We start from the raw sequence: 24,831 nt of genomic DNA on the forward strand, positions 1-24,831 counted from the left end.
ACTCAGGCCACTGTATGGAAAAAACACATTGTGTGTTTGTGTGTTTCAGTGTGTACTACATCTGTGTGTGTGTGTGAGCCAGAGCGACGGCTAATTAACAGTGGGGACGGCACCGAGTGGCGTTTGGGCCTCTCCAACCACTTAACTGTGCCTGGGTGTGTTTGTCGCGCGGCCAAATCTATTCAGCAAAACGCTTCCCTCTTAAATAGGATCCAGCGATTGAGATTAATGCTGTGTGCAGGTATTTGTGTCCCTATTTAAAGCACTTATTGATCAGTGCGTCTCTGAAACTCTGTGAAAGTACCTCGCCAGCATTCTGACCCAGCACCCCCCCTCTGAAAACACACACACACACAAACACACCCACACACCCACACACCCACACACACCAGGAGGAACCCTCGAGATGCAGCAGCTCAAATCCACAGAGTCTGCACCTTACTTGTTTAACTTTAAAGGTTTACGCCAACACATTTCTGATTCTATCTTATTCGGATTCTCATTAGCTGATGTAGAGCAGTAGCTTCATGAGGTCCACACCGGAGCTGTAGTTAGTTTTGCTGCTCCCAGTTGGTCATATATTAAAAAAACAAATAAATAAATGAATAATACAGGTGTAAAAAAAAAAAAATGACGTCACCGTGACCTTTGACCACTTGTTTGAAATTTGAAGAAATGTCATAAAGCCACGGTGACCTTTGACCTTTGACACCCAAATCTAATCAGTTAATCCGTGAACGTCGGTGCCAAATTTGAAAGGACTCACCTCAGGTGTTCTTAAGTTTCACGTTCACCAGATCGTGACGTCTCCGTGGCCTCAGCGACCGTACGGATGGATAATCCAAACACCTGAAGCGTTCAGCCACTGGCTGGCACAGGCACAGAGACGTGAATGATGAGAACACAATAAGAACATGCAACAAAAGACTGAAAAAAAACAGTTTTAACATTAACACTGTTCAAGTAGAGACAGTGTTTGCTATAGAGGGAGATACTCACACTAATCATCAACTTTCTGCTCATTCTGCTCCTCTGGTGTCGTCCAAGTGTGTCCGGAAGCACCGACATTCAAATTCCTGCTACAGTAACTGCAGCTGTAACGAGTTCTCGCTGATGTTGCCACGTGCCCCCTGGGCGAGAGAATAGAGACGCGAGCTTGTGCGTGCGTACGTGAACGCAGCTCAGAGAAGGACATCAGAGGACATTTCGGCTAAAAACATGGTATAAATGACCTTGTTTTGACTCAAATTTGAATTCCGCTGCTTCCGGACACTTGGATGACACCACAGCAGCAGTATGGAGCCAATTCATGTTTTTTTTCTGTTGTTTTTTTACATTTGAAGAATCAATCCCCATTTACTTCAATTATATTGGATTTGGCTGCAACACTGTTCAACCCTGAAACTCCATAAGTGTTTTGTGGACTCTCAACACTTCAGCCACCACCTCCATCGGCACAGTGGTGAGTTGATAATGAGGGAATTTTCATTTTTCTGTGAACCATCCCTTTAAACAGAAAGTCTGATTAATAGAGGCTAAAACTCTTGACTTTGAAAAACAGAAATCCTGTAAATACTGTCAATCACACCACCAGATGAAAACCTAAAAACGGAAACGCTGCCGTGCAGGAATCTCCACCTGACTCTTAAAAGGTGAGACGAGGGTCTGCAGCCGCACCCCCGCACAGTCACGTACTACGACCTCCCAGCTCCTCTCACAGGACATGCTTTATATGCTGATAAAAGACTGGGACCGGGGGAGTCAGAGGAGGCCAAGGAGGGGAAACATGAAGACAAAGCTCATGAGATGATAAGAATACCTGAGGTAAGAGAAGAAAAAAAAAGAAGAGAGGAAATATGATGTTTTCTCTCAGGCCCTGCTGACTGTGATAATGTCTTAAGTGTTTTATGAAATTCCCCCCCGGCGGGAGCAGAGAGGTGGCCAGAGACATCCATCACCTTTTGGCTGAAACGCCACAGGAAGACAGTGTGCTGACACTACAGAGGAGCAGCAGGAGGACGGTAATGACGCCGAGATATCGAGTCGTGGCATCAAAACGCTCTGTGCGGTTTATTTTATTCAGCGGTGTTGTCTTTCAGATTTGCAGGGATTGTAAAACTTTTTTCTCCACAAGTCATGGAGTCACAGCTCCAATGCCTGAAACTTCATCTGGACTCTCGGGCTCGACTGTATTATGAGTGATGACTCTGACTCTCCAGGAAGAGGACGCACATTTCACAAACACAGTGTGGAGCCATGTGAAGTAGTCTCTGCTTCTGTAAACAGAGCGAGCAGGGGGAAGAGGTGCAGAGAGGAAATCCTCTGTTTAAATGCCAAGCCGTGCGTGCCATTCTCTCCTTCTCCTCCTCTTATCTTCTCCTCTTTCTTTTTTTTTTGCACCAGATTCTCCACCTTCATCTCTCCCTCAATTGCCTGTTCGTGCGTGCGGGGGCGTGACTGAGTGGGCGTGCACGTGGCAGCTCGGGGGCCTCACATTCTCGTTCCTGCCGCTCGTGCGTATAAGGAAAGATGACACGGGCCACTTTTGTTTTTCGTGCCACCAGAATTCCGCGACGGGGGAGAAGAGGAATGAGCGCAGGATGCATGCTTGGCGTGAAAAGACGGCAGCAGCTGCGGCGAGAGAGAGAGAGATGGAAAAACATGGGGAGGAATTAACGGTGACAGGGAAGATGAGACGGACATTGTCCCAGTGACGGCAATAAAAATAATGTCCTTCTGATTGTAAAACGGCTGCGGCTCAGAAGGGGCAGTTGTCCTCCACCCTTGACCTTTAACACCCTCATACCTTGTCTAGAACCGATACCACTAATATTCCACTGTACAAAACCACAGTGCACTATATCTAAAATGTTAAACGATGAAAAACGGTGTTTGGCATAAGGCTCTGGAAAGACGTGTGAAGTGCAAGGCCCAGCAACCGAGCTTCTGAACAGATCTATGCCACCACTGAGGGGGACGGATGTGCCCAAATCCTGGATGGAGTTGGTGGAATTGTGCCGGCCGACGCTTCTGGAGCCGACATCGACCAGAGGGACAGGAAGGACGTGGAAAAAAGAAGAATTCCAGGAATCCACTGCCAGGAATGATGCTAACACAGCTTACCTACGTCATGTCAGCGCTCCTGAGGTTACACCATCAAAGGGTCGGGTCTCAGTCAGATACACGTAGGAATCTCCGTCTGTTTCTCGTCCGTTCAAACATTAAAACATCTTTCAGTTTGAGAGAAAGAACTTATTAGGTTCACGTTCGGGTTTTGTGACGCTGTCACTCAAAGCCCTGCGCTCACACTCAAGTCATTGCGGTACCATGTTCGTTTGTTGACACTACACCTGGAATTCTACTGTTTGGGGAATTCTGACAGACTTGTTAAATAAAAAAATTCAAGCACAGAAGGAAACATTTCAAGAGCAGAGGAGAAACCCGAGCGCAGGCGGTTCTCAAGCGCACAGAAGCAGCACGAGGAGAAGAGCTGAGGCGCAGGAAAACGGTCAAAAGTGCTATTCTAGTTAGATCACTTTGAATGAATCATTTATTTAGACTGCATTAAATAAAATACAGGCCCCAACATGCAAACTCATCGCTGTGATCACTGCAAACAACTGTGATTTCAAGTTAAAGCAAATAATCAGCACAGCGCTCTCAGTTTTCTTCTTTGTTGTTGGAGAGGAGATGATATTTATAGATATGGTACAATAAATGTTTATTCATAATGAAAGGACTGGATGAAAAGACGACTCCTGCGTTTTATGACGTTGGACGGGAGACGAAGTTTCCAACATGACAATGACCCCAAACTGCAGAAATCACCAGTTTCCAAAGCAGATAAAAGTGGAAACTGTGACTGGGCCCAGTAAGTTGCCCGACTTAAATTCACTCTAAAGAATAAAGCAAAGGAGAAAACGATGCATTGAATGAAAATCTTGTTATTTATTGAGGACCAGACACTATGAGACTGAACAATGTATTTCGTTGCTGCAAAATGTGAATAACAGTTTGATGAAAAGACTTCACGGTGCTGAGTTAGATTTATGGGAATGTAAAGTCCACGACCGCCTGAATCCTCCTGTTCACACCACCTTGCTGCTGAAGATGCTGTGAGTGTGTGTGTGACTGTGTGTGTGTGTGTGTGTGTGTGTGTGTGTGTGTGTGTGTGTGTGCGCGTGTAAATGTAAACAGTAGGTCGTTGCTGACAAAGCACTTCTTCAGGAACTTGGGATTGTGTGTGTACCCTGGCCTCTGCTCCCTGCAGATATGCTTCCTTTCAGAGAGACTGTAGAAATAAGCAGTGGAGACCTTGTGTGTGTGTGTGTGTGTGTGTGTGTGTATGAAAATTGATGTCTTCCTCTAGTTCATGAAAAAATTTGGTTCGACTGAATCAGCTTGAAAGCTTTTTCATATGCAAAACACCCACTCGTCTTGTAAATCCCTCACACACACGCGTACGCACGCACGCACGCACGCACGCACGCACGCACGCACGCACGCACACACACACACACACACACACACACACACACACACACACACACACACACACACACACACACACACACACACATTTTAGATTCTTCAGCTGCTGTTCAGCATCTGTTCACCTACAAGAGAGGAAGGTATCATCACTGACAGTTCAGACTCAGAGTTTAGGATTTAGCACCGAGCTGTAACTTCACAGTCATTTATATATTCAAGTCGAACATGAATATTAGATTTAAAATAACCGTCTCGAGGTCATTTCTCCCGTGTTTAGGGAACATTTTGCAGAAAGTTAAACCTCCTCCTGTTCTGGGTGTGAATCCTGGTTCAGCCTGGGGGTCGTTCATGGTGGAGTGTGCATTTCTCCCCGTGTGTGCGTGGGTTTTCTCCAGCTTCCTCCCACAGTCCACAGACACGCAGATTGGGATTACGTTAATTCGAGACTCTACATTGAACGTCAGGGTGTGAATGTGAGTGTGAATGATTTCCCTTCGTCCCTCAAAGGATGAGAGGTGGATGGATAAACCTCCTCCTCTTTCCCTAATGGGGAATGCAAACCAAACCTATTTAGCATAAGTAGACAACCAGTAGAAGAACGCTTCTGCCAAGAATTACACCCAATGTGCCCGTGTTCAAGAAAACTAAATTCCTGGATCTGCCTGATCATCTGGATCTGCTCCAAAATGTGATGGATTCCTCCTTCGCCATAGAGACACCTTTTTGACAAATCAAAAAAATCGGTGAAGTGTTGTTTGCGGAGTCCTGCTTACTAACAAACAGACAGAATCATAACATCACAACATCAGAATAATTAGATCACAGCTACTAAAATAAATATATTTTTAACTTCTCTAAAATAACCAAACGTACACACACTTACACAGACGAGTGGAGAGGAGTTTTCTGTTTCATGTTCTCAACAGCTGATGGTTGGTTAGTGACTTGACTTTTCTTCCAAATCAGATGAATAAAGATTACATGAGCTCTCTTCCACAAACAATTCTCCAGTTACATGAGGTGGAGGCCTGCAGCTCTGCAGGGGAAACTGCTCTGTGACAGCAGCCGCCTCTTACGAGCCCCCACATCCACACAGGACCAGTGACCAGGCGCTGGAGGCTCACAGAGGAGCTGCAGGGGGCGAGTGGTCAGACGACTGTACTGACACGTTTGATTGTCAGGTCGTCAGCACGATACCGTCCCCTGCAGGATTAGAAGAGTTATTACAGTTTGACTTGACGGCCATCAATAAGAACATTTATTTCATATAGTATTAGTAATAGTATTTCATATTCCCTGAAGAGACTTGTTGTCTACGTTCATCTGTGTTGTGTTGTGTGTTCGCTGCAGTGATACTGAGCAATTTTATTAAATAATACTTCACTTGAATCTCATCTCATCTCATTAAATCAGTGTGTCACCAGTTATTATAAAACATATATTTATTATTATTATTTATTCATATTTTAAAATGTTCTATTTCCTATTATTCATTACACATATCTAGTTATTTATTTGTCTGTTCTATATACATTAATCTAAATAACTTTATTATCACTTTTTTGTGGACATAAATATCATATCATTTCTATACTGTTCACATTTTTCTTATTATTACCTTATCAGAATAAAAGTATCCCTCGTGAGAGCCAGGGTCCTATATGAATAAATATTTATTGATTGATTGAAAACTACAAGGAACACAACGAGCGTCACCTATCGTGGCCCAGCATCGGATCCGACTGCTGTTGATGCAGTCGATCAGTTAAATGTCCGGTTCCATCTGTGTGTCCCGCTCGGCGCTGAAGCCAGAGCAGCTCGATCAATGGTATCGATGAGCGGATGCTAATAGCTGATGCTAATACGGCCAGTGTGACTAATAGGCCGAGAGGACCATTGATCTGCAGAGTTAGCATCTAATGATAAAACCGCTGATTCGACCGCGGAGTTGGACTAAAAAGTGCCACCCTTGCTCGGTGTGTGTGTGTGCAGAGGGGACGGAATAATAAAGTAACGCTGCATTAATTATTTAGGCCGAAGGACACAAATATTCACAGAGTACGTGGAAGTAAAAAGGTAAAAAAAAATGGACCCTGAGTTCAAAGCTTAAGTCAAACTTGTGTTCACAAATTGACAAATGACACTTAATCAGATCTGTCCTGACCTGACCTCCTCGGCCTCCTCGGCCTCGCTCGGAGCAGCACTGTGGCTGCCGGGGGGGGGCCGTGTTAGGGAACCGTGTTAGTTTTACCTTGGATCAGGCGGCGTCTTCTCGCCTCAAGCCCACTGCTGAGCCTCAGGTTAAAGGGTCAGAGACACGACACACACACACACACACACACACACACACACGTCTGTCTCAGCTGTAAATCATGACGTTCTGTTCATTTTTTATAGCATCAAAACTTAACTGAAACATTAATAGGGATAGTTCGGCCAAAAACTGAAAATTCCCTCATTATCTTCTCACCTCTATGCTGAAGCACTGAAACTCGGCAGAGTGGTGAGAAGATAATAAGTGAATTTTCATTTTTTGGGTGAACTATCCCTTTAACACTTGAACATAAATCAGTGTGATAACAGCTGCTTAAATGACAGAAACCATCTTTGGCTAAAAAAATCTGTTTGACTTTATGGTTTCCTGCGTGTCTCATCCCTTAGGGGGCAAAGTTTAAGACCTATACTGCAGCCAGCCACCAGGGGGCGATCCAGATGATTTGGCTTCAGTTTTGGGAGCTGACATATTGTTTATCTTTCTGTAAAAATCTATGGTCAGAGGATGTTGGCTAAGTAGGCGTTGTCTTCATACAGCACCGTATACTGTATATAAAGATGGAGACGTCACTTACAGGTTTCTGAGTAACACGCATGCTGTGTGGGTTTGTTCATCAGATTCATTGCCTCAACGTGATCAGAATCCAGCCTATAACACTTATACAGACTTATAAAAACGTATAAAAGTGTGGAAACATTATATTTCCTTTGAGCTATATGCTGATGTTCTCACTAGAATTATGCCATCATCGTTGAAATACAAGATCAAATGTCTCATTTATAAACTGAGAAATCAAGCAAAACTTTGGTTAACGATCATGTAAAATCATTTGACGAGATGAGACTCCACCATGAAAAATGTATTATTTATTCAACCATTTATAGCTTAGAAACCTTTTGTTTTTTTGTGAGTAGCAGAACTGGCGCTGTGCCTGCAGAAATTATAGCAATGACGTTAGGTGTGAGCTACACTGTATATCGTCACGGTTACATTACATCTTATTGTCGGGTCTTAAATTATGTGAAACTCAAATCCCGAGGGAGAATAAAATCATGAACCACGTTATAAACCAGCGAGTCAGTGCGATGCTCGTGCTGCTGCTCGGTGCAGCCGTCGGCTTGGTGATGGTTGTTCGAGTTGTTGTAGCTGCTGTAGTTGTAGTTGCTGTAGTTGTAGCTGCTGTAGTTGTAGCTGCTGTAGTTGTGGCTGCTGTAGTTGTGGCTGTAGTTGTGGCTGCTGTGGTTGTGGCTGTAGTTGTGGCTGCTGTGGTTGTGGCTGTAGTTGTTGGAGGCAAACTGGTTGAGGTTAACTCTAAAAAACACAGAAGCTTTACATGTGACAATCAACATCTTTTAATGTTTAAGGGCTTGTAATTTGATTGATTACGTGTATTGGATAACAAACATCATATTAACATTAATGCTAGAAACTTAAAGGCTCCAACAGCGGAGACAGAGATTTAAATATATACATTAAACTCAGTGTAATGTAAGCGAGATAATTAAAATGAGACTTTAAAAAGATAGAAATCTTTATACTTATCCGATAACATTGGAAAAGAAAATGATTTTATTTTCTTCCCTACCTAATCATTTACTAGATCATTTTACTTTTCAGCGCTTTCATTTTCCTTGTTTCTTGCATATGATTTATCATTTATCCAATTTTTCCACATTTCTAATTCTCCACATCCTTGAAATTTGAAACGCGGTGAGTAAATTAAAGAGTCGATTGGGGAAAGTGAGGAATCGATTAGAAATAATAAAAGGATTGAACTAAATTGAAAAATAAAAGGAGAGAGTGAAAGACAAACAGTGGCGTAAATCAGAAATATAAAGTTTTCTATCTCTTGTCACACTTTAAAGTTATAAAGTTCTACTTTTGTCCACTTTGGGGCACCATAACGCTAAAAAAAACATTATAAGATTTTAAATTGAATTATAGATGGTTGGGAATCTCCAAATTTCCAGGATTGATGATGGTCACCGTGACAACTTGTGCTCATGTGTTATTTTTAAAACGAGCACATTGTTGCAAACTGAGTCAAATGAGAGGTTGAGGTCTGAACTCACCTTTGACAGCCACGTCGAAGGTAACGTTCACGGTCCCCATGTAGTTTCTGATGAAACACACGTACTGGCCTTCATGCCTCACGGTGACAGAGTCAATGATGAGAGTGGTGCCGGTGTGGGGGGGCCCAGGGAGCCCGGGCACAGGGAGCCGCCAGGTGAACGAGGGGGGGGGGTTTCCCTCAGCCGAACAGTTCAGCTGGAAACCGTCTCCTTTTGTGACCACGATGGGGTCCGGATGTGATGACCCCTCCACATGAGGTTTATCTGTGGGTTCATAGGATATGAATAATATAGGAAAATAAGAGCATCAATACAGAAAGTAAAGAAGTAGGAGGGATGTTGCTGTACAGGCATGTGAGTCATCTCATCCTGTACGACTCTCAGTAAGAGAATAACTAAGTGTTGAGTTATCCCTTTGATATCTTAGTTTAAACAGTAAAAGAAAACAACAGAATGAGCAAATATTAATGGGTCTGTCGGTTTTGAAACTTCATACAACGCCTTAAGGTTAAGATTTTAATTTATTTGCCATGTGGTTGTTGGGGTTTCCAGTAGATTTTATACAGTACATGTAACCCTCTTTTTGAAGAGATTTTAATCTGCCCCATCAGAGCAGTAACTGATTCTATAAGAAAGCTCCTGCTGCATCACAGTTAGAGATATAAGATTTATAACTGTACACAACTGAAAAAATACAACACAAAATGAAATACACACGTCAGTAAATCGATGTACCTGTTGAATAATTGTAAACTTTATCCGTCCAACTGGTTTTACTTAATTCCTTAATTGGTACGATCGTGAAAAATATACAAAATGACATAAATGTGTTTTAAAGGTGCTGTAGAAACACTGTTGTCAGACTCACAGTGGACGGTGGCGGTGATGTTTTGTGACACCACCACTGGAGGGTGCTGTGGCCCGTCACGTCCCAGCTCCAGCTTGGCTTCACACCAGTACTGAGCTCCGTCGTCTTCTCTGCTGACGGTGATGCTCAGCGTGAAAACCTCGTTCACTGGTTCTTTCTGTGGTTTACTGGTGGAATTCAGTCGAGCCAGTGTGGTCTGACCTCTGTGGAAGGTCACCACGAGGTTTTCAACCGGAGCAACATCCTGCACGTGGCACAGCAGAGTGTACTGACGAGCCTCCAGCATCGGGCCTGAATGATCCTTGAGGCTGATGGAGACATTGTCTGGAGGTTCTGTGGACAGAGACACACACATGCACAGAATAAGACAACATTACATATCTTAAACTGCCGAGACAAACACCAAAGATGTTGTTTTTTTAAAAATCATTTTGAATATTGACTAGATTCCCCCACCAAGGCCCAATAGCTCTTCATGTTCATTTGGACCAAAGACTGAGTGTAAAGATGGACACAGCTCCCGAAAAAGTGAAGCCAAAGCAGTTTGATCGCCCCCTGGTGGCTGACTGCAGGACGGGGTTATAAATCCTGCCTCCTCCGTGTTAGTTAACCGAACATGGACCAAACTAAAAAAGTCAAATAAATTGTTCTCAAAGATGAATTGTGTCGTTTTAGATAGTTCTGATCAAACTGGTGTTCAACCTGTTGATTGTTCCAGTAACTTTGGTTTTTAATTATTGATTGGATGATGTAAAATGGGGTGAAATGTCTTGATTGACTCGTGGGACCTCGACACCGTGGCTCCATCCCCCGATTGCTACTGCGCAGCCTCGGCCTCGAGAAGATGGCAGTATTCGTATGCGAGATATTTAAGCTTCATTTGAGGATGGTGGGAGGATGTGGAGATGTGTCGTCCATCTTTATAAACAGGCTACGGTCTGGACATAGTTCTAAAACTTCGGAAGATGCTGATTGGTTGATTCCCTACCGAAGCCACATCGTCACAGCTGCTCATTGGTGGTGGCTGCAGGTTTCAAGCCCACCACATTTAAACCTGCTAAATCCAGATGTTATGGATCACTCATTGATATCAGTCCCCTAAATATGCCTGATTGTTTTCATCAAGATCCACGAATTACTCCCTGACAAAAAAAACAATCCTATCTCACAAAGTTAGAGAAAGTGGATGTGCCTCTTTGCCTCTTTCACCTTCTTACACCAAGTCTGGTGGAAAATCCCTTCAGTAGTTTTTGCCCAATCCTGCAACGACCAACGAAAACAGAACCACCTTGGCCGAGGTAATTAAATAAGTCATCAGTTTGTTAACCTGCGGGTGAACTTACTGTAAGCAGTAACACACAGGGTGCTGCAGCACTGCTTCTTATCATATTTATAATGACATATAGGCTTTGTGCGCCACTCAGTCAATCTGTCAACCGTCCACGTGATCGTGGTTCCGTTTGTTGCGTGAACTCCGACAGATCTTTCCAGACTGAGTAAGTCGGTGCAGTTCTGACAGACGGAGCACGTGGCGGACGTCGAGTCGCCGTGTTTCACCCACAGTCTGGACGGAGTGAACACAGGTTTGTCTGCACACTCGAAATCTGTGAATAAAAAAAAACATTAAATATGTGATTTTTAAACAGTTTAATGAAAAATGAAAAAATCTGATGCAATATTAAAACATGAAAAACTGCAATTTCACTGGTACTAATAACAAACCCACTCCCTTTAGACCTTGTCCAGATTTACAAGAACAAAATGAGTCTTTAAATACGAATGAATCAGAAAAACAACAGAAAAATCTCAGCATTTAAGTAAATCTCCAACTGCAAAGTGTAATTATTGTGTAATAATAATGTAATTTATAGCCTGATGCCAATAAAACCCCTTTTTAAGTTGAATTACAGATGGAGAACTCTTCACTCACCACAACAGGAGACATGGACGGAGCAAAGAAGACTCGTCAAAGAAACTACCAGAGGAATGAAAAACATGGTGCCTCGATTATTCTCCCTGGACAAACTCGTCGAACATAAAACCGAAATGTGGCAAGAGGGTGAGACGCTCTGTACCAGTTCTCTCGCTCAGTTGGGATGTTGTGTAGCACTGGAACAATGTTGGCAGCGCCGCCTGTTTTTATCACCACACATCCTGTCCAAGTCGTACCACAGGCTTCAAAGTTGGGACATCGTGAAAGCGAAAGTGAGACATTGTGTAGATACAGATCATGGAGCCGTTTGGAGGAGCCCACTCCCAGTTCATCTGAAATGTGCTACACAAATAAACTTTGTACATTTTTAATAGATTGTTTGTTTAGTTTCGATAAATTCCAATAGTAGCTTCTCAGTTTAGTTGTGAAATTCTGTATTTTTATTTTAATAATGAATTCATATAACAGTTTTAAAATGGCTGTATTTTTTTTCTAGTAATCTGCTCAATAAATAACATAAAATAGATGAATATAAGTAGAAACATTAAATGAGACAAATGATAATTAATTATAATCTGTTTCTATAACTGGTGCAATTCAATGTTTCAGGCTAAACAGAGAAAGCAAAAAACAATATTTGATAGTAACTAACCCGATGATTATTTGTTTAAACGTCTGACTGATCATTTAAAGGTCAAAGATATTTATGTTTCAGTCAAAGACGTTTGAGGGAATAAACAGACTGAAGGAGCTCAAATCAGAGAACGTCAGTATTCTTCTTTAAGAACGACTCAAAAGTAATAATTACTGATCAGAATAGTTGTTGTTTGCTGGTTTGACAGGAGATTAATGGACTAATTACTGCAGCGACAGTAGTAAAACCCTAAATAGAAAGTAACTCACACAAAATCTGGGGATTATCCAGAATCACTTGTTAGATCTTTGAACGTTTTAAGAACAAACCTCCTACACTATTGAAAATGTGGGTGTTTGAATTAGAGAAATGTTTCCTTGAGCTTGTATTAAATGGTGAATCTTGTGTAAGTTATGTGTTATTACTCAGGTAAGCTGTCTGTACATGGAGCAGTTTGCACCGCCCTTCCTCTCCTGCCCCTCTGGGCCATGAGCATCACAATCCCCACACACACACACACACACACACACACACACACACACACACACACACACACACACACACACACACACACACACACACACACGTCTGTGCCTTCATGTGGGTCTGTACGTGGGCTGCACACGAGCAACAAACCTAAAGGTTAAGATTCGAGATATTCCTGTGCTCATTAGGAGGAAACATCCAAGCACATACCTCAACTTCCCGGCGATCTCAATCACTCGGTTTCCTGACTCGGCTGCCATGGTGACGAAGTTAAAAATCACCACTCTGCTCTCGTGTTTTCCTCACCAGTGCTTAGAACCAGCTGCAATATACTGATAACCTGTTCAAACATATCCTTGTGTCAAGTTTACAGCAAAGGAAGACAGGAGTTTATATAAGAGCAGAAATCTGAACAGGTGTCATGTCCGCAGAGCGTTTAGGGAAATGTTGGATACAGACGTGTGACTGATTACAAGACCATATGAACTATTACACTATGTTCAATCTGCAGATATCAGCAGCCAAACTTCCTCAGCGGGATGTTACATCTACATGTCAAGTACTGTACATGAATATAAATCTGAGGTATTTGTACTCATCAAAAAAAACCCTTTTTCAAGATTTATATAATTTGAGATTATTCAATAATCTAAAGCATTTTAAGATGCAGTCCAACACAAAGACGCTCCACCTCAGTCGGCTACAAGATTAAAATGCTATTTTCACATTGTTGCATTAGTAGATATAATACAAAATATTATTGTAGGACACATTTTTCTGCAGAACCTTCACTTTAAATATATAAAAAATGTTCATACTTTTACTTTCCTTTTTAACACTGTGCAGCACTGTTTACATTGGTGGGTCCCTGTTTTGTCTAGTTCTTGTGCTGCTGCAAGACCCAAGAAAACAGCCAAGATACACATTGCCACTGCAAGATAAACTTTGACTGAAGATTAACTGAATAATGGCTGAATGAAGGCAGGAAAAAAAAGACTATCAGCTTGAAAACAATGGAAGTTTCCAGATATGGCAAAAGCAGCTTTGCAAAGAGGTGAAGGAACGTACTCAACATGTTGAAGGCCTCAGTGTGTTTTGTTGAGAAACAGTAAATATAAATCTTACTCCACAGTCTCCCTTTTGCCCGACTTGTGAATAAAGTGGAGCAGCTATTTACAGCAAGCAGTCAGTGTCTGAAAGAAACTACGACGAATCAAACAGAAACCAAAAGGAGAGATGATGACAGTTCAGGGATGTTGTGCAGGAAGTTGGGAATCAGTGACTCTTTTCTGGTCTGGCACTAGTTTTTTCTCCGGGTGAACGAGCAGCGTGATACGTCAGTGGAGCAATATGATCACTGTGGTTTGGCACCGAAATGTAGAACTTAAAAAAAAAAAATAGCCAAGAATGTCACGTGAGGCATTTTTATTTAAATTGTAACGTTAGATTACAAAAAAAAAAGTTGAACACAAAAAAAACAAAAACACAATTTCATTTTAGGACAAACCCTGAAAAAACACAAAGAAATCCCTGTTTCTGTAAAACCAGAATTGTCATGAAAGCATCAGAGCAGAGTCTGAACGTCGCTAAACTAAATTAGAATTATTATACATCTGACTGGGTGCTCCAGGTGAAGCCAGGTGGACAAACACCTTCACGGTATGCAGTAGTTCCAGTGGCGTTCGTTGGGTAAGAGCCGACTGAGCCGCAGGCAGCAGCTGATGGTCGGCTCGTAAAACACAGAGCCCGGTTCCTCGAGCTCCTCGTCCGTCTGGCGTCTCGTCTGGTTCCCCGGGCGACTGAACAGTGACGGTTTGGGACTTTTAACCAGAGTTTTCTTCACCACAGCGCCAATGTCCAGGAGTGCCTTCAGAAGAGAGAGAGCGAGAGGGAAATACATTGGCATTAAAAGTTGATTCAAAGCTGTTTCTTTTTGTAACGAGTGAAAAATAATGGAACGTGTAAATATGGATTATTTAAACAACTTTAATCAAAACTTCCTGATTGTTACTTAAGCTATGACTATGAGGAACAAAGCAGGTGAGTCTCTAAACAGTCTACAGATCCAGCGACAACACACGCTCTCTCTCTTTACCTGCACGAGGTCCAACACGGCCATTGGCTGCAGCACATTGGTGTAATGCTCCACCAGCGCCTGCTGCGTGACGCCGGGTCGGGACATGATCTGGTAGAGAAGGGACTCCAGCATGCCCTTACACACCAGGCGGTTCAGCTTACCGTCCACCAAGCGCCATGGCCGGCTGATGAAACTCACATTCTCACTGCGGGTTTGATGGAAACAGAGAGAAGGAAGGAGGTGGTGGTTATGCACAGGTGAAAGGTGAAAGCATTGGTCAACCGTGGTGAGATAATTACTGTACTTACTCAACATCAGATAATCCTGATGCTTCTTCAACGTTTTCATCGTCTATGCTACATTTGCTGCTTCTCAACTCTCTCTTTTCTTCGTGTTGCACTTCAGTTTCCATCTTCTCCTGTCCGGTCTTCTCCCCCCCTTCCTCTTCATGCTGGGTCTGCTCCTCTGGCTCCGCTTCTTCCAAATTCAATTGTTTTTCTCCACTTCCCTCATCTGACCTCATCTGTTTTTCCATCTGTGCTTCCTCGTTCGGCGTCTCTCTTGTCGCGTCACTTCCCGCTCCGTCCGCTCCATCCCCTCCGTCCGCTCCGTCCGCTCCATCCGCTCCATCTTTGCTCTCTTGTTTGTCCAAAGCAGCTTTTTTGGCTGGCGGCTCCTCTGTCTCCTGTTTGCTTTCGCGCCTGAATCTCTTGCGCATTAAGGGATTGTTAAAGAACTTGAGTCTGTCTGGCGTGACGCGGGACTGGGACCATTGCTTGGAGTTTACGGTCAGCAGCCACGGCTCCGCGTGCTTCAGGAGCACGTACCGAACGCCCTGAGCCCCGACTTTCAACAACTGCCCTTCTTCATGCAAGTCCTGGAGAACAAAAGAAGGGAAAACATCAGATCAGCAACTATCCAGAGAAATAAGAAACTAGGAAACTGACTGTTCAGCCCCCCCCCCCCCCAATCAATCAAATCACTGTTCAATGTGAATTAACGTGCGTTTCAATCCACAAGTGTTATGCACACAACAGGAGTTAGGACCAACATGACAAACAACAACATCTCCAATCAGGTGTCACAGGGATGATTCGGTGCTCCAGTCAAACGTCAATTTAAAGTATTGATATTAATTAGTTTTCCTTAATTGATTAATTATTATTACAGTTTGCTAATCGCTCCGCTAATTTTTGTGTTCATCAGTTTTTCTTTTAGTCAAGTTTTCATTGCACTCCTTTGGAATTAGCTTTTATCAATTGTGCAACTTTTCGACCTTTTTAATGATATTTCACGTGGATTTTTCTTCCCATTTTCCCAGTTCAGGTTTTTATGCAAATAAAAAGCTTTACAGATGAAGGAAAAACAACGAGGGGTCGCAGATCTTACTGAGTCTCTTTTTAACATCTCTGCTTGTGTTTACCTGGAGGTACTGCTGCAGGCTCCTGGTGCGTCCGGACTGAGGCTTCACCTGGTGAGTGTGAGCCTGGTACAGGTCATGCACATCCAAGCCTTTCTCACCAGCTTCCTCCAAGCTCCTCCTGAGATCAGCACATGCTTCCATGTCCTGAGGAGTGTATCCTCCTTGCTCGATCAAACTCCTGTCACACTCCTCCATGCTGTGTGACAGCGAGGAGGAGGAGGAGGAGGAGGAGCAGAAGGAGACGGTGGAGGTGAGGATGGAGGGAACCAGGGATGGACCACATTTAAGTATGTCCAGCGGAGGAGAGTCTTTAAATGAAGAGAAAAGGAAGTAGAATTAGTTTTTGCAGATTCTATTTGTGTGTATATCTACAGAGTGTGTTGATACTTACCCTCCAGGCCGAATATGTGATGAGCAGGTTTGTCGCGCAGCTGCAGCCTCATAATACACGACTCCACCACGATGTTATCATTGGTGTTGAGGTTACGCACTTTGACTGAAAAAAGAAAAGGTAGTTTTACTCATCTGAACAGGACTGCAACACACGGTAGATGGTAATCCAAAGTAAATACATTTACAATGATGTAAACATGAAAAAAACAATCATCTGCTACGTCCAAGCAGCACAAATTTTGTTTTGATTATTTAGGCAAAAACCTGCATCTATCTGAATTAAAAGTAAACAGTCCAGACTCTACCTATGCCCGGGCAGCAGAACCCTCGCATCATCAGGTATTTGGTGTGTGACGCCTGATGTGCCTTCACCTCCAGCTTCTTTCTCCCCTCGCACTCCTCACCGTCATCATCATCATTGTCGTCCTCTTCCTCCAAAGCTGCCATGCTGCGAAAACAGTTCACCTCAAGTCAGTATTTAAAAGAAATAAGAATAGATTGTGGCTACAGCTAATAATTGTTATTAGATTTACGTATGACCATTATTTTCTTAATTCATCTATTAAAGAATATAGAGAAAACATATTCGCAGTCACAGAGGAGATTTACATCTGAGAAGCTGTAACATGGATTTCTTCCATTTTTGCTCAACAAATGACTTCATCACTCAACTGACTGATAATCGCTCCAGCTCTACTGTACAGTATATATAATAATATATAGTGGCATATACAGTAATGTGTGAGGATGGTCAAACATCCCTCAACACTTCCATATCTCACCTCTTGACAACTTCGTTGTCCACCAGGGTGCTGTCCACCACCACCATCTGTCTCGGTATGGACAGGTACACGTTCAGCAGACCCAGGGATATGAGGCTGAGGGACACCACACAGGCTCCACCCGGGGAGTCCAGAGAGAACGGCAGCATGTCCGACACATCTGGAGGATCCGCTGAAACTCCAGGTGCTGCATCCGAGGCTGCGACCTCTTCTGACGGCTTTTCTTCGGGCAGCTGATCGTCTGTCTGCTCTCTGCTGGACGGATCTTCACCAGAACCGGCTGTAAGGTTATCGACTGGGTTTTTCTCCTCCTCCGTTTTGTCCACCTCCATCAACTTCTCTTCTCCTTCCTCTTGCTTCTGTTCGTTCTCGCCTTCTTTTGTCGACTCAGTGTTTGCCTCCTTTGGTTGTTCCTCTGGTTCACTCACTGTTGTGCTCTCAGCATTTACTTCACTTTGTTTCTCTTTTCGTTTTGACAGTTTTTGTTGCTCCAACACTTGCTCCCCGTTCTCCAACCTGTTTACAGGTTCGTGGTAAAACAAAGTAACCGGTCTGTCGTCTCCTGTGCCGTTGTTTATTAGACTTCTCATGAAGCGGAAGGAATCGGTGCACAGCGAGTAAGGTAAACGCCACGAAAAACATCTGTATGGGAAAGAGATCGCGTGTTAGATGTTCCGTGATTAAATTCCATGATTAGATGATTAAACAGACCTGCCAATTAAGTACAGACTTTGGTGCAAAATATCAAATGGAAACATGCATCTTAAACAATGCAAATGCTCCTTAATAATAAACAATAGAGCAGCAGACCTCAGCAGTAGACGTTATCTGAGTATTGACAGTATCTTTGCTCAGATGGTCGTGTACCTGTAGTAGGACTGGGACAGCTGGTAGGACATGGGCAGGATGGGCAGCGCTCGGTTCTTCTTCGGCCCAAACGGCTGATTGACACGACGCCGGTTGACCAGCCCACTCTTCCTGCACTGTATGAACACTTGGCAGAGCAGCTCCTGGTTGTACTTACTGTACATGTGGAAGGTCTGAGGGGGGGGGGGGGGGGACAGAACAATCAGAAGTCTGTGTGGGTTTCGTGTTTGTGAGTGAGGAGACGAAAGGGGGGAGTGTGGTTTGATTTTTGATTTATTTCTATTTCATGGTGTTTCTACAGTAAACTTCTGCCATAGGCTTCATTGAAATGAGCCTTAAACTGAGACTCTGAGAGGTGGAGGAACATTAAACATTACCTGAAAGGATCTGGACGACTTCATCTGACCGTTGGTCATGGCCAGAGTGCTCTGGATCAGGTTGTGCAACACTATGGTGTGAATGTCATCTGTGCTGCAATGGACACACACAAACACACAATTAACTGCCACCATAAAAAAAAAAATACATTTAACGCAATGGAAATGAAACATGAATCATTACCATTTGAGAGTATCTTTGCCCAACACTTGCTTAGCACTGTCTATAGCGGAAACCTTGAACCTGTAACACACACACACATACAGAACATAAATATTTCCCACGCTTCTCTCAGCTACTTGTCTTGAACCAGCACATCAAACTCCTCCTCCTCCTCCTCCTCTTCTTCTTCTTCTTACCGTGAGAAGAGCTCCTGCTTGGTGTCCGGCGTGTTGATGTCACACGGGCTCATGAAGGAGCTGAACTTCTGCCGGAGGAGCCGGGTGTACTCCAAGAAAGCTGCAGTACAATCCTAAAACAACACAGGCAGAAATATTACACGGTGACTTCAAAAAGGTCAAACTTCACAGACACATCTGTATCTGTGTTTGTTTGTCGATATATTTTATTTTATAGAATAAACAAGGCTTGATGTTGAACTGTAAAAAATATGAAGCCTCAATTACATTTCTTTGTTTTAAAGGTTTGATAACAACATCTTACCAAATTCTTTTAATACATATATGAGCCAATTTATCTGTATCCACAATTTGTAACTTCAAAATATTGGTATCGGCCCCAAAATCGGTCAGACTCTGACATAAACAAACAGGGAACTCACCTCTAGTCTATTAGGATCAGCAGGTTTCTTCTCCTCCAGCTGCTTCATCAGAGCTTTGTCCTGGTAAATCTCAGCCAGACAGATCCTGCAACGCACAGGTTTGTGTGAGTGGAACCTCTGGACTGTACGTGTTTTTTTAATTGTGTCATCTGTAATCTGTGCCAACCTGTAGTTCAGGAGCGTCTGAGGATTCTTGAGGATGTACCGCGTACGACGTCCGACAGCGACGGATGTTTTATCCATCGATATCTCAAACTCTGAGTGGAGCAGGTCTCTGACGCCACAGTACGGAACAAACGGCCTCTTCAACTGCAACACATCAACAATTTAATGTATGCTTCCTTAAATAAAGGGTAAACGCATGATTGTCAGTGGCCTTCATTTAAAATCAGGTTAAGCAGTTAAACAACAGAATAAATCTGAATACGAAAAATAAGAGAAGATCAATTTCTTGTCATTCATTATCAATTTGTGAAGTATCATGGGAAAAAAATACAAATTGGTTGGACAAATGCACAGATGGCTGGAAAAGCTGATCATTATATTCACCTAAATTATATGCTACGGAGATTTAAAAACACACAAACCACATGAAATAAAATCCCACTAATCCAAGGATCCATTTAAAATGTACTCGTCTGTGTTTTAGGCGACACTACTTCATGTATTTATATTTGTGTGTGTGTGTGTGTGTGTGTGTGTGTGTGTGTGTGTGTGTGTGTGTGTGTACCTTGCTGTTGAGCAGGTGTGAGGCCACACTGCAGAGCATCATCAGAGAGTCTTCCTGTACAGACCAGTAGACTCGTTGCCTTGTCATCATTTTCAAAGCCCGGTGGTCGGCCTCGTCGTGGGCAGGCGTGCGTTTCTTTGGTTCTGTATAAAAAAGAAAAAGAAACCACAATCTGTCAGCTTTCCATCTTTTTATCCACCTGAAACACGCTTGTATTTGTGTGTTTAACTGTTCTGCACCTTTCTTCTTCTTGCGCGGGACCTTGACAACCTCCTTTTTGCTTCTCTTCCTCTTCTGTCTCTTTCCCCCGACCACCTGCTGGTTTCTGGTCACAGGTTCGATCCCCAGCTGGAAGAACAAGAGCAAGAAACATCGTTTGAAGTCCTTAAACTTTGTTAAATGTTAAACGAGCTGCATTTATATAGCTGCTTAACTTAAAAACTCAAGGTGCTTTACACTACAAGTCACATTCTGCCATTCATGCACACATAGAATCCAGCGCTTCTATATGCCCCACTTCTCTATAACACATCATTCACACTCTGACAAGACGTCAGGGAGTTTTGCCCAAGGGCACTTCTGCAGGCTGACTAGAGGAACCAGGGATCGAACCACCGACCTTTGGGTTAGTGGGCGACCTGCTCTAGCTACCTACTCATCCACAGGGATCAATGAACAGCTAACTAAGACTGAATGTAACATTTTGAAAACTTAATTTTCTGTGGAAAACATTTGACTGAACAAATGAACTTTCATGAAGAGAGGATTAAGAGCTGTATTAGGCTGCATTTGTTTGAGCTAGTTCCTAATAAACTGCCAGATGAGTGCATGTAAAGATAATTAAAAATATACCTCAACATTTTCTGCCACCAGTGGAAGCTTGGTTGTCAAATAACGAAGTTTCGTCGATCCTCCTGTTACACACAGATGCATAGACACTATGTTACTGATGAGTAGGAGCATAGTGATGATGAAAATACCTTGTAAATACATATTATTATATTCACATACATTCATCCGTGTTATAAGGATTGTAAACAGTCATTTTACTTAAAGCAACTCACCAGCTTTGAAAGCAAACCTGAGAGCATTTTTACTCAGCAAGCTCTTCAGTCTGATTTTGTTCTCCCTCGCTTCGAAAACAGCCGGGTTCTGAAAAACAAAATAGCAAATAAACAAAGATGCATGAGCTCAACATACCAATTGCAAATATTTGGCTCTTGTTGAGTTGACATACCGCTTTGACAGAGAGGAGGTGATTGGTCCACAGCCAGTTGCGTTTAAGATGAGCAAAGAATTCAGAATCCAGACCTGCGGCTCCTTTACCGTCTCCTGGTATCGACCCGTCATCATAAACCTCATGGCTGCCCCTGTGTGTGTGTGTGTGTGTGTGTGTGTGTGTGTGAGTGAGGACACATGAGGTAAACACGATTTTCAAAGTAACACACTTACAAAAACAAAACAAAAAATAAAAGCTTAAAGAGCAGGTTCTTCATTATTTCAGAAGCAATGTTTTCACTTTCTTTACATCTGATTCTATTTAACTTTATTCTTTAGGAGAAGAACTGGTCATTTATACTAGAGCTGAAATGATTAGCTGATTAAATAATTAGCAAGTCGGACACTGAATTAATCATTTAACTTCAACAAATACTTATTATTTTACACTGAAACTTGAAGAAAATATGTTCTTACTTCAGAAGGTATGCGATTCCAACAAACACTGTGCGTTCTCGCACAAACGATGGAGCAGAGTCATCCTCTGTGACGCTCTTCTTGCTGCGGACCACACCTAGAATAAATTCAGAGACAAACACGTCTTATAGAATAAGAAACTATATTTTTTCCATACGATCACCAGTGCTGCGATTGATTCTGGTTTTATATATATATATATATATATACATGTGTGTGTGTGATCATGTACCCAGCGGTGTATTGAGGCAGACACACATCAGGTCAAACCAATAGTTTTCCACGTCCTCAAAGGTGTTGAATGTGTACTTGCGCTTCTCAAACGGTTTGTCAGGTGACTCCGCGATGAGCCAGTAGTGAGGCTCAGCGCTGGTGGTGTCCACAATGGTGGCGTTTCGTTTCAGGTACAAAAACACCTGAATCGGTGCAGGTACGAAGACAAGAGGACACGAGAAGAGAAGTTAATCAGGTTTGATTTCATTTGACGAAAACAAACAACTTGTGTGTTCCTTGATGTGACATTCATGCTTTTTTAAAACACATGATATGAATATTTTTTAACTAAATAGACATATATTGATATCTCCGGTTCTGTTTGTAGAAGACATAAACTTCAATTTGAAAGTTTTTATTTCTATTCCTGTCAACTTCTTACTCTCACGTAATTTTTCTTACATCATGTTATTTTGATTTTTTTTACAGCAAAGCATTATAATTTAGCTTTTACATAGATCTGTTGAAATGTATTTGAAACCTTAATCTTCATTTGCTGAACTACTTTTATGATAAAGGGGCAAAAACACATTCAATTATTTAACATCAAACATCAACAGAAAATTCAAGGATTTGCCTTCACTCATTTCTCTTGTTTCAAAAGTTACACAATGATATTTGTCTATTTGTCTATTCAAACCATATATAACAGCCAAATGCATTTCTGCGTTTTATGAAAGGATCAGAGAGTCAGGTGATTATCCCTGTTTGTGTTTTCATCTGACACACGTGATTTCATGTGGCTACGTTGTACCTGGTCTTTCTCCATGAACTTCTCAATAGGACCCAGCTGCAGCAGACCCATGTAGACCAGCTTCTGCAGATTCTCGTGGAATGAGAACAGGTATTTCCTGTTGTAAAGAATCCACAAACGCTCAGTTTTAGAATTAAAGTTGTGATGTGTTCTAGAGAGAGAAAGGCAGAAGGAAAGTCACCGTCTGTAAAGCAGCTGTCTTCTCATTTTGGCCGGCAAGTCCCGAACAAGTAGGTGTTGCTTCACAGGGTCGTTGAGATATTCCTCCAGTCCGTCCACCTTTGGACACAAATCAGCAAATGTGTTTTTATGTACTGCATTTGAAGTTGTACTAAAAAGACTGTATACATTCAGTCTTTTATCATATCCACATACCAAAAACTACATCCTCCCTCTAATAAAGTTGAATCAGTTCCTAAAATCAATGCTAACAATCTTTATTTTCTGTTTATCATTATTTTCACATTACTTACAGACACAAGGATCAAAAATAATAAAGTGTGCTCACGTTGTAGTTGATCTGGATGACCTGAATGAAGACGGAGAGAGGCAGACAGAGGAGCAGGTCGCCCACGACCGCCCAGCCACTGCTGAACTCCTTGTGCACACGCGCAGGAGGAATGAACCTCTTCCACGTGTCTTCATCAGCATACACTATCAGAGACGGACGGAAATCAAGGTGTTTTGATGGGAAACTACAGAGATGTTCTCTTAATAACATCAACAAGCTCATCTGAAAACCCAGATTCGGAAAACCCACCTTTCATGTCAGACTGAGAGTCACCGGGTTTTGATTCACTCTTCTGCTCCTCTTCTTCATCACCTGACGTCAAATCCAATTTGGACACGGCAGAATCTGCGGTGTCAGACGACTGCGTGGTTTCGTCTACGATTGTGCTGTTTTGTGTGTCTTTCTGATCCTGTTTGTCACGGTTGTCTGGGTGTTTGGCGTCAGCATCAGAGATGTGCACGTTTGCTGATGTTTCACCGGTTGGTTGGGAGTCAGCGGAGTTGTGTTTGAGCGGGTGCCCGTAGATCAAGTACCAGAGGAAGTTGTGGACAACACGCAGGCGATGCATCTTAGGCTGGAAGCCGAGGCTCTTACCGAGTCCTCGGACTATATAAACAGGGACAGAGGACAAAGAACAAAACAATGAGCGGGGGAAACATATTTAGAAGAAAGAAAAATCTAATTCAGCCAATGAAGTTGTAACACTCCAAAAGTCTCTCTTTGAATCTGGACAATTAAAAAAATAAACAAACTACAACACAATCAACTCCCGCTGCCTTGTGCTTCGGGCAATACAATCAAACACAACCTGTCGTGGGCTTGAAGTTCTTTTCCTCTTTCTTCTCTTTAGCTCTGTCCTTTTGTCCTTTAGAAGGGCTTCCCGCCGAATCAGACTGGCTTTCTTGTTCTCTGGCTTTCCCATCCTGCTGACTGAGAGACGGCAGAGGAAGACAACAAACAGTTGAACAGAGACTGAATCAAGAAACAAGATTAAAAAAAAAAGACATGTCCCTGTTCCAGACTACAGACTCATTCTAAGTCAGGGTTGAGTACGCAGGACATTTACACAGAAGAAAATGACAAAATGAGGTGCAGCCGCAGGAATGAGATACTGATATGGGGCGGCAACACCAAACTAAACTGGCTAGTACTCAGAGATTCTGTATTTCTCACACACTGGCTCTTGTAGTAGTCAGCGTTTGCTCACCGCATGGCTGAGTAACAGCTGGAGATTTTGAAGCGGACCTGATCGATGACTCTTTGCACTACGTCATCATTGGGCTGAATGGACGGATGGGCAACCATCTGAACCTGCACACACAGAGAGAGAGAGAGAGGAGACAAGCGGTGGGGATAGAAGTTAACGTTTCTGTTTCTCCTCTTCTAATCTGAACATTTGCGTAATCGT

At 42.7% G+C, this 24,831-nt stretch overlaps 2 protein-coding genes and 1 long non-coding RNA gene across 3 annotated transcripts in view; 1 reads left to right on the forward strand and 2 right to left on the reverse strand.

Annotated features, from left to right (window-relative positions):
* The window catches only part of LOC117770553, a 19,557-nt gene extending 4,356 nt beyond the window's left edge, over nt 1-15,201 (forward strand). Inside the window, exons 2-3 of the long non-coding RNA XR_004615414.1 lie at nt 1,156-1,158; nt 15,063-15,201. This is a non-coding gene — a long non-coding RNA (uncharacterized LOC117770553). The remainder of the gene's footprint in view (nt 1-1,155; nt 1,159-15,062) is intronic.
* On the reverse strand, nt 7,623-11,905 carry LOC117770428 (hemicentin-1-like). Its single transcript, XM_034599890.1, has 5 exons — nt 11,637-11,905; nt 11,050-11,310; nt 9,707-10,039; nt 8,839-9,102; nt 7,623-8,083 (listed from the first exon to the last, which is right to left on the reverse strand). The coding sequence occupies exons 1-5, from the start codon at nt 11,701-11,703 to the stop codon at nt 7,794-7,796; spliced, it is 1,215 nt and encodes a 404-aa protein (XP_034455781.1). The 5' UTR covers nt 11,704-11,905; the 3' UTR covers nt 7,623-7,793.
* LOC117770136 (general transcription factor 3C polypeptide 1-like) overlaps nt 14,170-24,831 on the reverse strand; it is a 16,718-nt gene continuing 6,056 nt past the window's right edge. The window contains exons 15-40 of the mRNA XM_034599208.1: nt 24,631-24,734; nt 24,232-24,353; nt 23,673-24,029; nt 23,421-23,566; nt 23,094-23,191; nt 22,913-23,009; nt 22,118-22,301; nt 21,886-21,982; nt 21,428-21,560; nt 21,255-21,342; nt 21,043-21,104; nt 20,430-20,538; nt 20,191-20,333; nt 19,627-19,769; nt 19,461-19,545; nt 19,039-19,151; nt 18,863-18,922; nt 18,679-18,772; nt 18,302-18,474; nt 17,435-18,076; nt 16,958-17,100; nt 16,651-16,755; nt 16,260-16,567; nt 15,145-15,713; nt 14,855-15,041; nt 14,170-14,626 (exon numbers count right to left, since the gene is read on the reverse strand). Coding sequence (XP_034455099.1) covers nt 14,414-14,626; nt 14,855-15,041; nt 15,145-15,713; nt 16,260-16,567; nt 16,651-16,755; nt 16,958-17,100; nt 17,435-18,076; nt 18,302-18,474; nt 18,679-18,772; nt 18,863-18,922; nt 19,039-19,151; nt 19,461-19,545; nt 19,627-19,769; nt 20,191-20,333; nt 20,430-20,538; nt 21,043-21,104; nt 21,255-21,342; nt 21,428-21,560; nt 21,886-21,982; nt 22,118-22,301; nt 22,913-23,009; nt 23,094-23,191; nt 23,421-23,566; nt 23,673-24,029; nt 24,232-24,353; nt 24,631-24,734 — 4,575 coding nt within the window. The 3' untranslated portion in view covers nt 14,170-14,413. The remainder of the gene's footprint in view (nt 14,627-14,854; nt 15,042-15,144; nt 15,714-16,259; nt 16,568-16,650; nt 16,756-16,957; nt 17,101-17,434; nt 18,077-18,301; nt 18,475-18,678; nt 18,773-18,862; nt 18,923-19,038; nt 19,152-19,460; nt 19,546-19,626; nt 19,770-20,190; nt 20,334-20,429; nt 20,539-21,042; nt 21,105-21,254; nt 21,343-21,427; nt 21,561-21,885; nt 21,983-22,117; nt 22,302-22,912; nt 23,010-23,093; nt 23,192-23,420; nt 23,567-23,672; nt 24,030-24,231; nt 24,354-24,630; nt 24,735-24,831) is intronic.

Source organism: Hippoglossus hippoglossus, chromosome 1 (genome assembly GCF_009819705.1).
Source record: "Hippoglossus hippoglossus isolate fHipHip1 chromosome 1, fHipHip1.pri, whole genome shotgun sequence".
Taxonomy (NCBI): Eukaryota; Metazoa; Chordata; class Actinopteri; order Pleuronectiformes; family Pleuronectidae; genus Hippoglossus; species Hippoglossus hippoglossus.

Excerpts from the sequence above, each read along its gene's own strand:
- LOC117770428 (XM_034599890.1), bottom strand. The coding sequence starts at position 11,703 with ATGTTTTTCATTCCTCTGGTAGTTTCTTTGACGAGTCTTCTTTGCTCC. Across the intron at positions 11,311-11,636 it reads CGTCCATGTCTCCTGTTGTG|ATTTCGAGTGTGCAGACAAA; the intron begins GTGAGTGAAGAG and ends TTTTATTCACAG. Across the intron at positions 10,040-11,049 it reads CCTGTGTGTTACTGCTTACA|AACCTCCAGACAATGTCTCC; the intron begins GTAAGTTCACCC and ends CTCTGTCCACAG.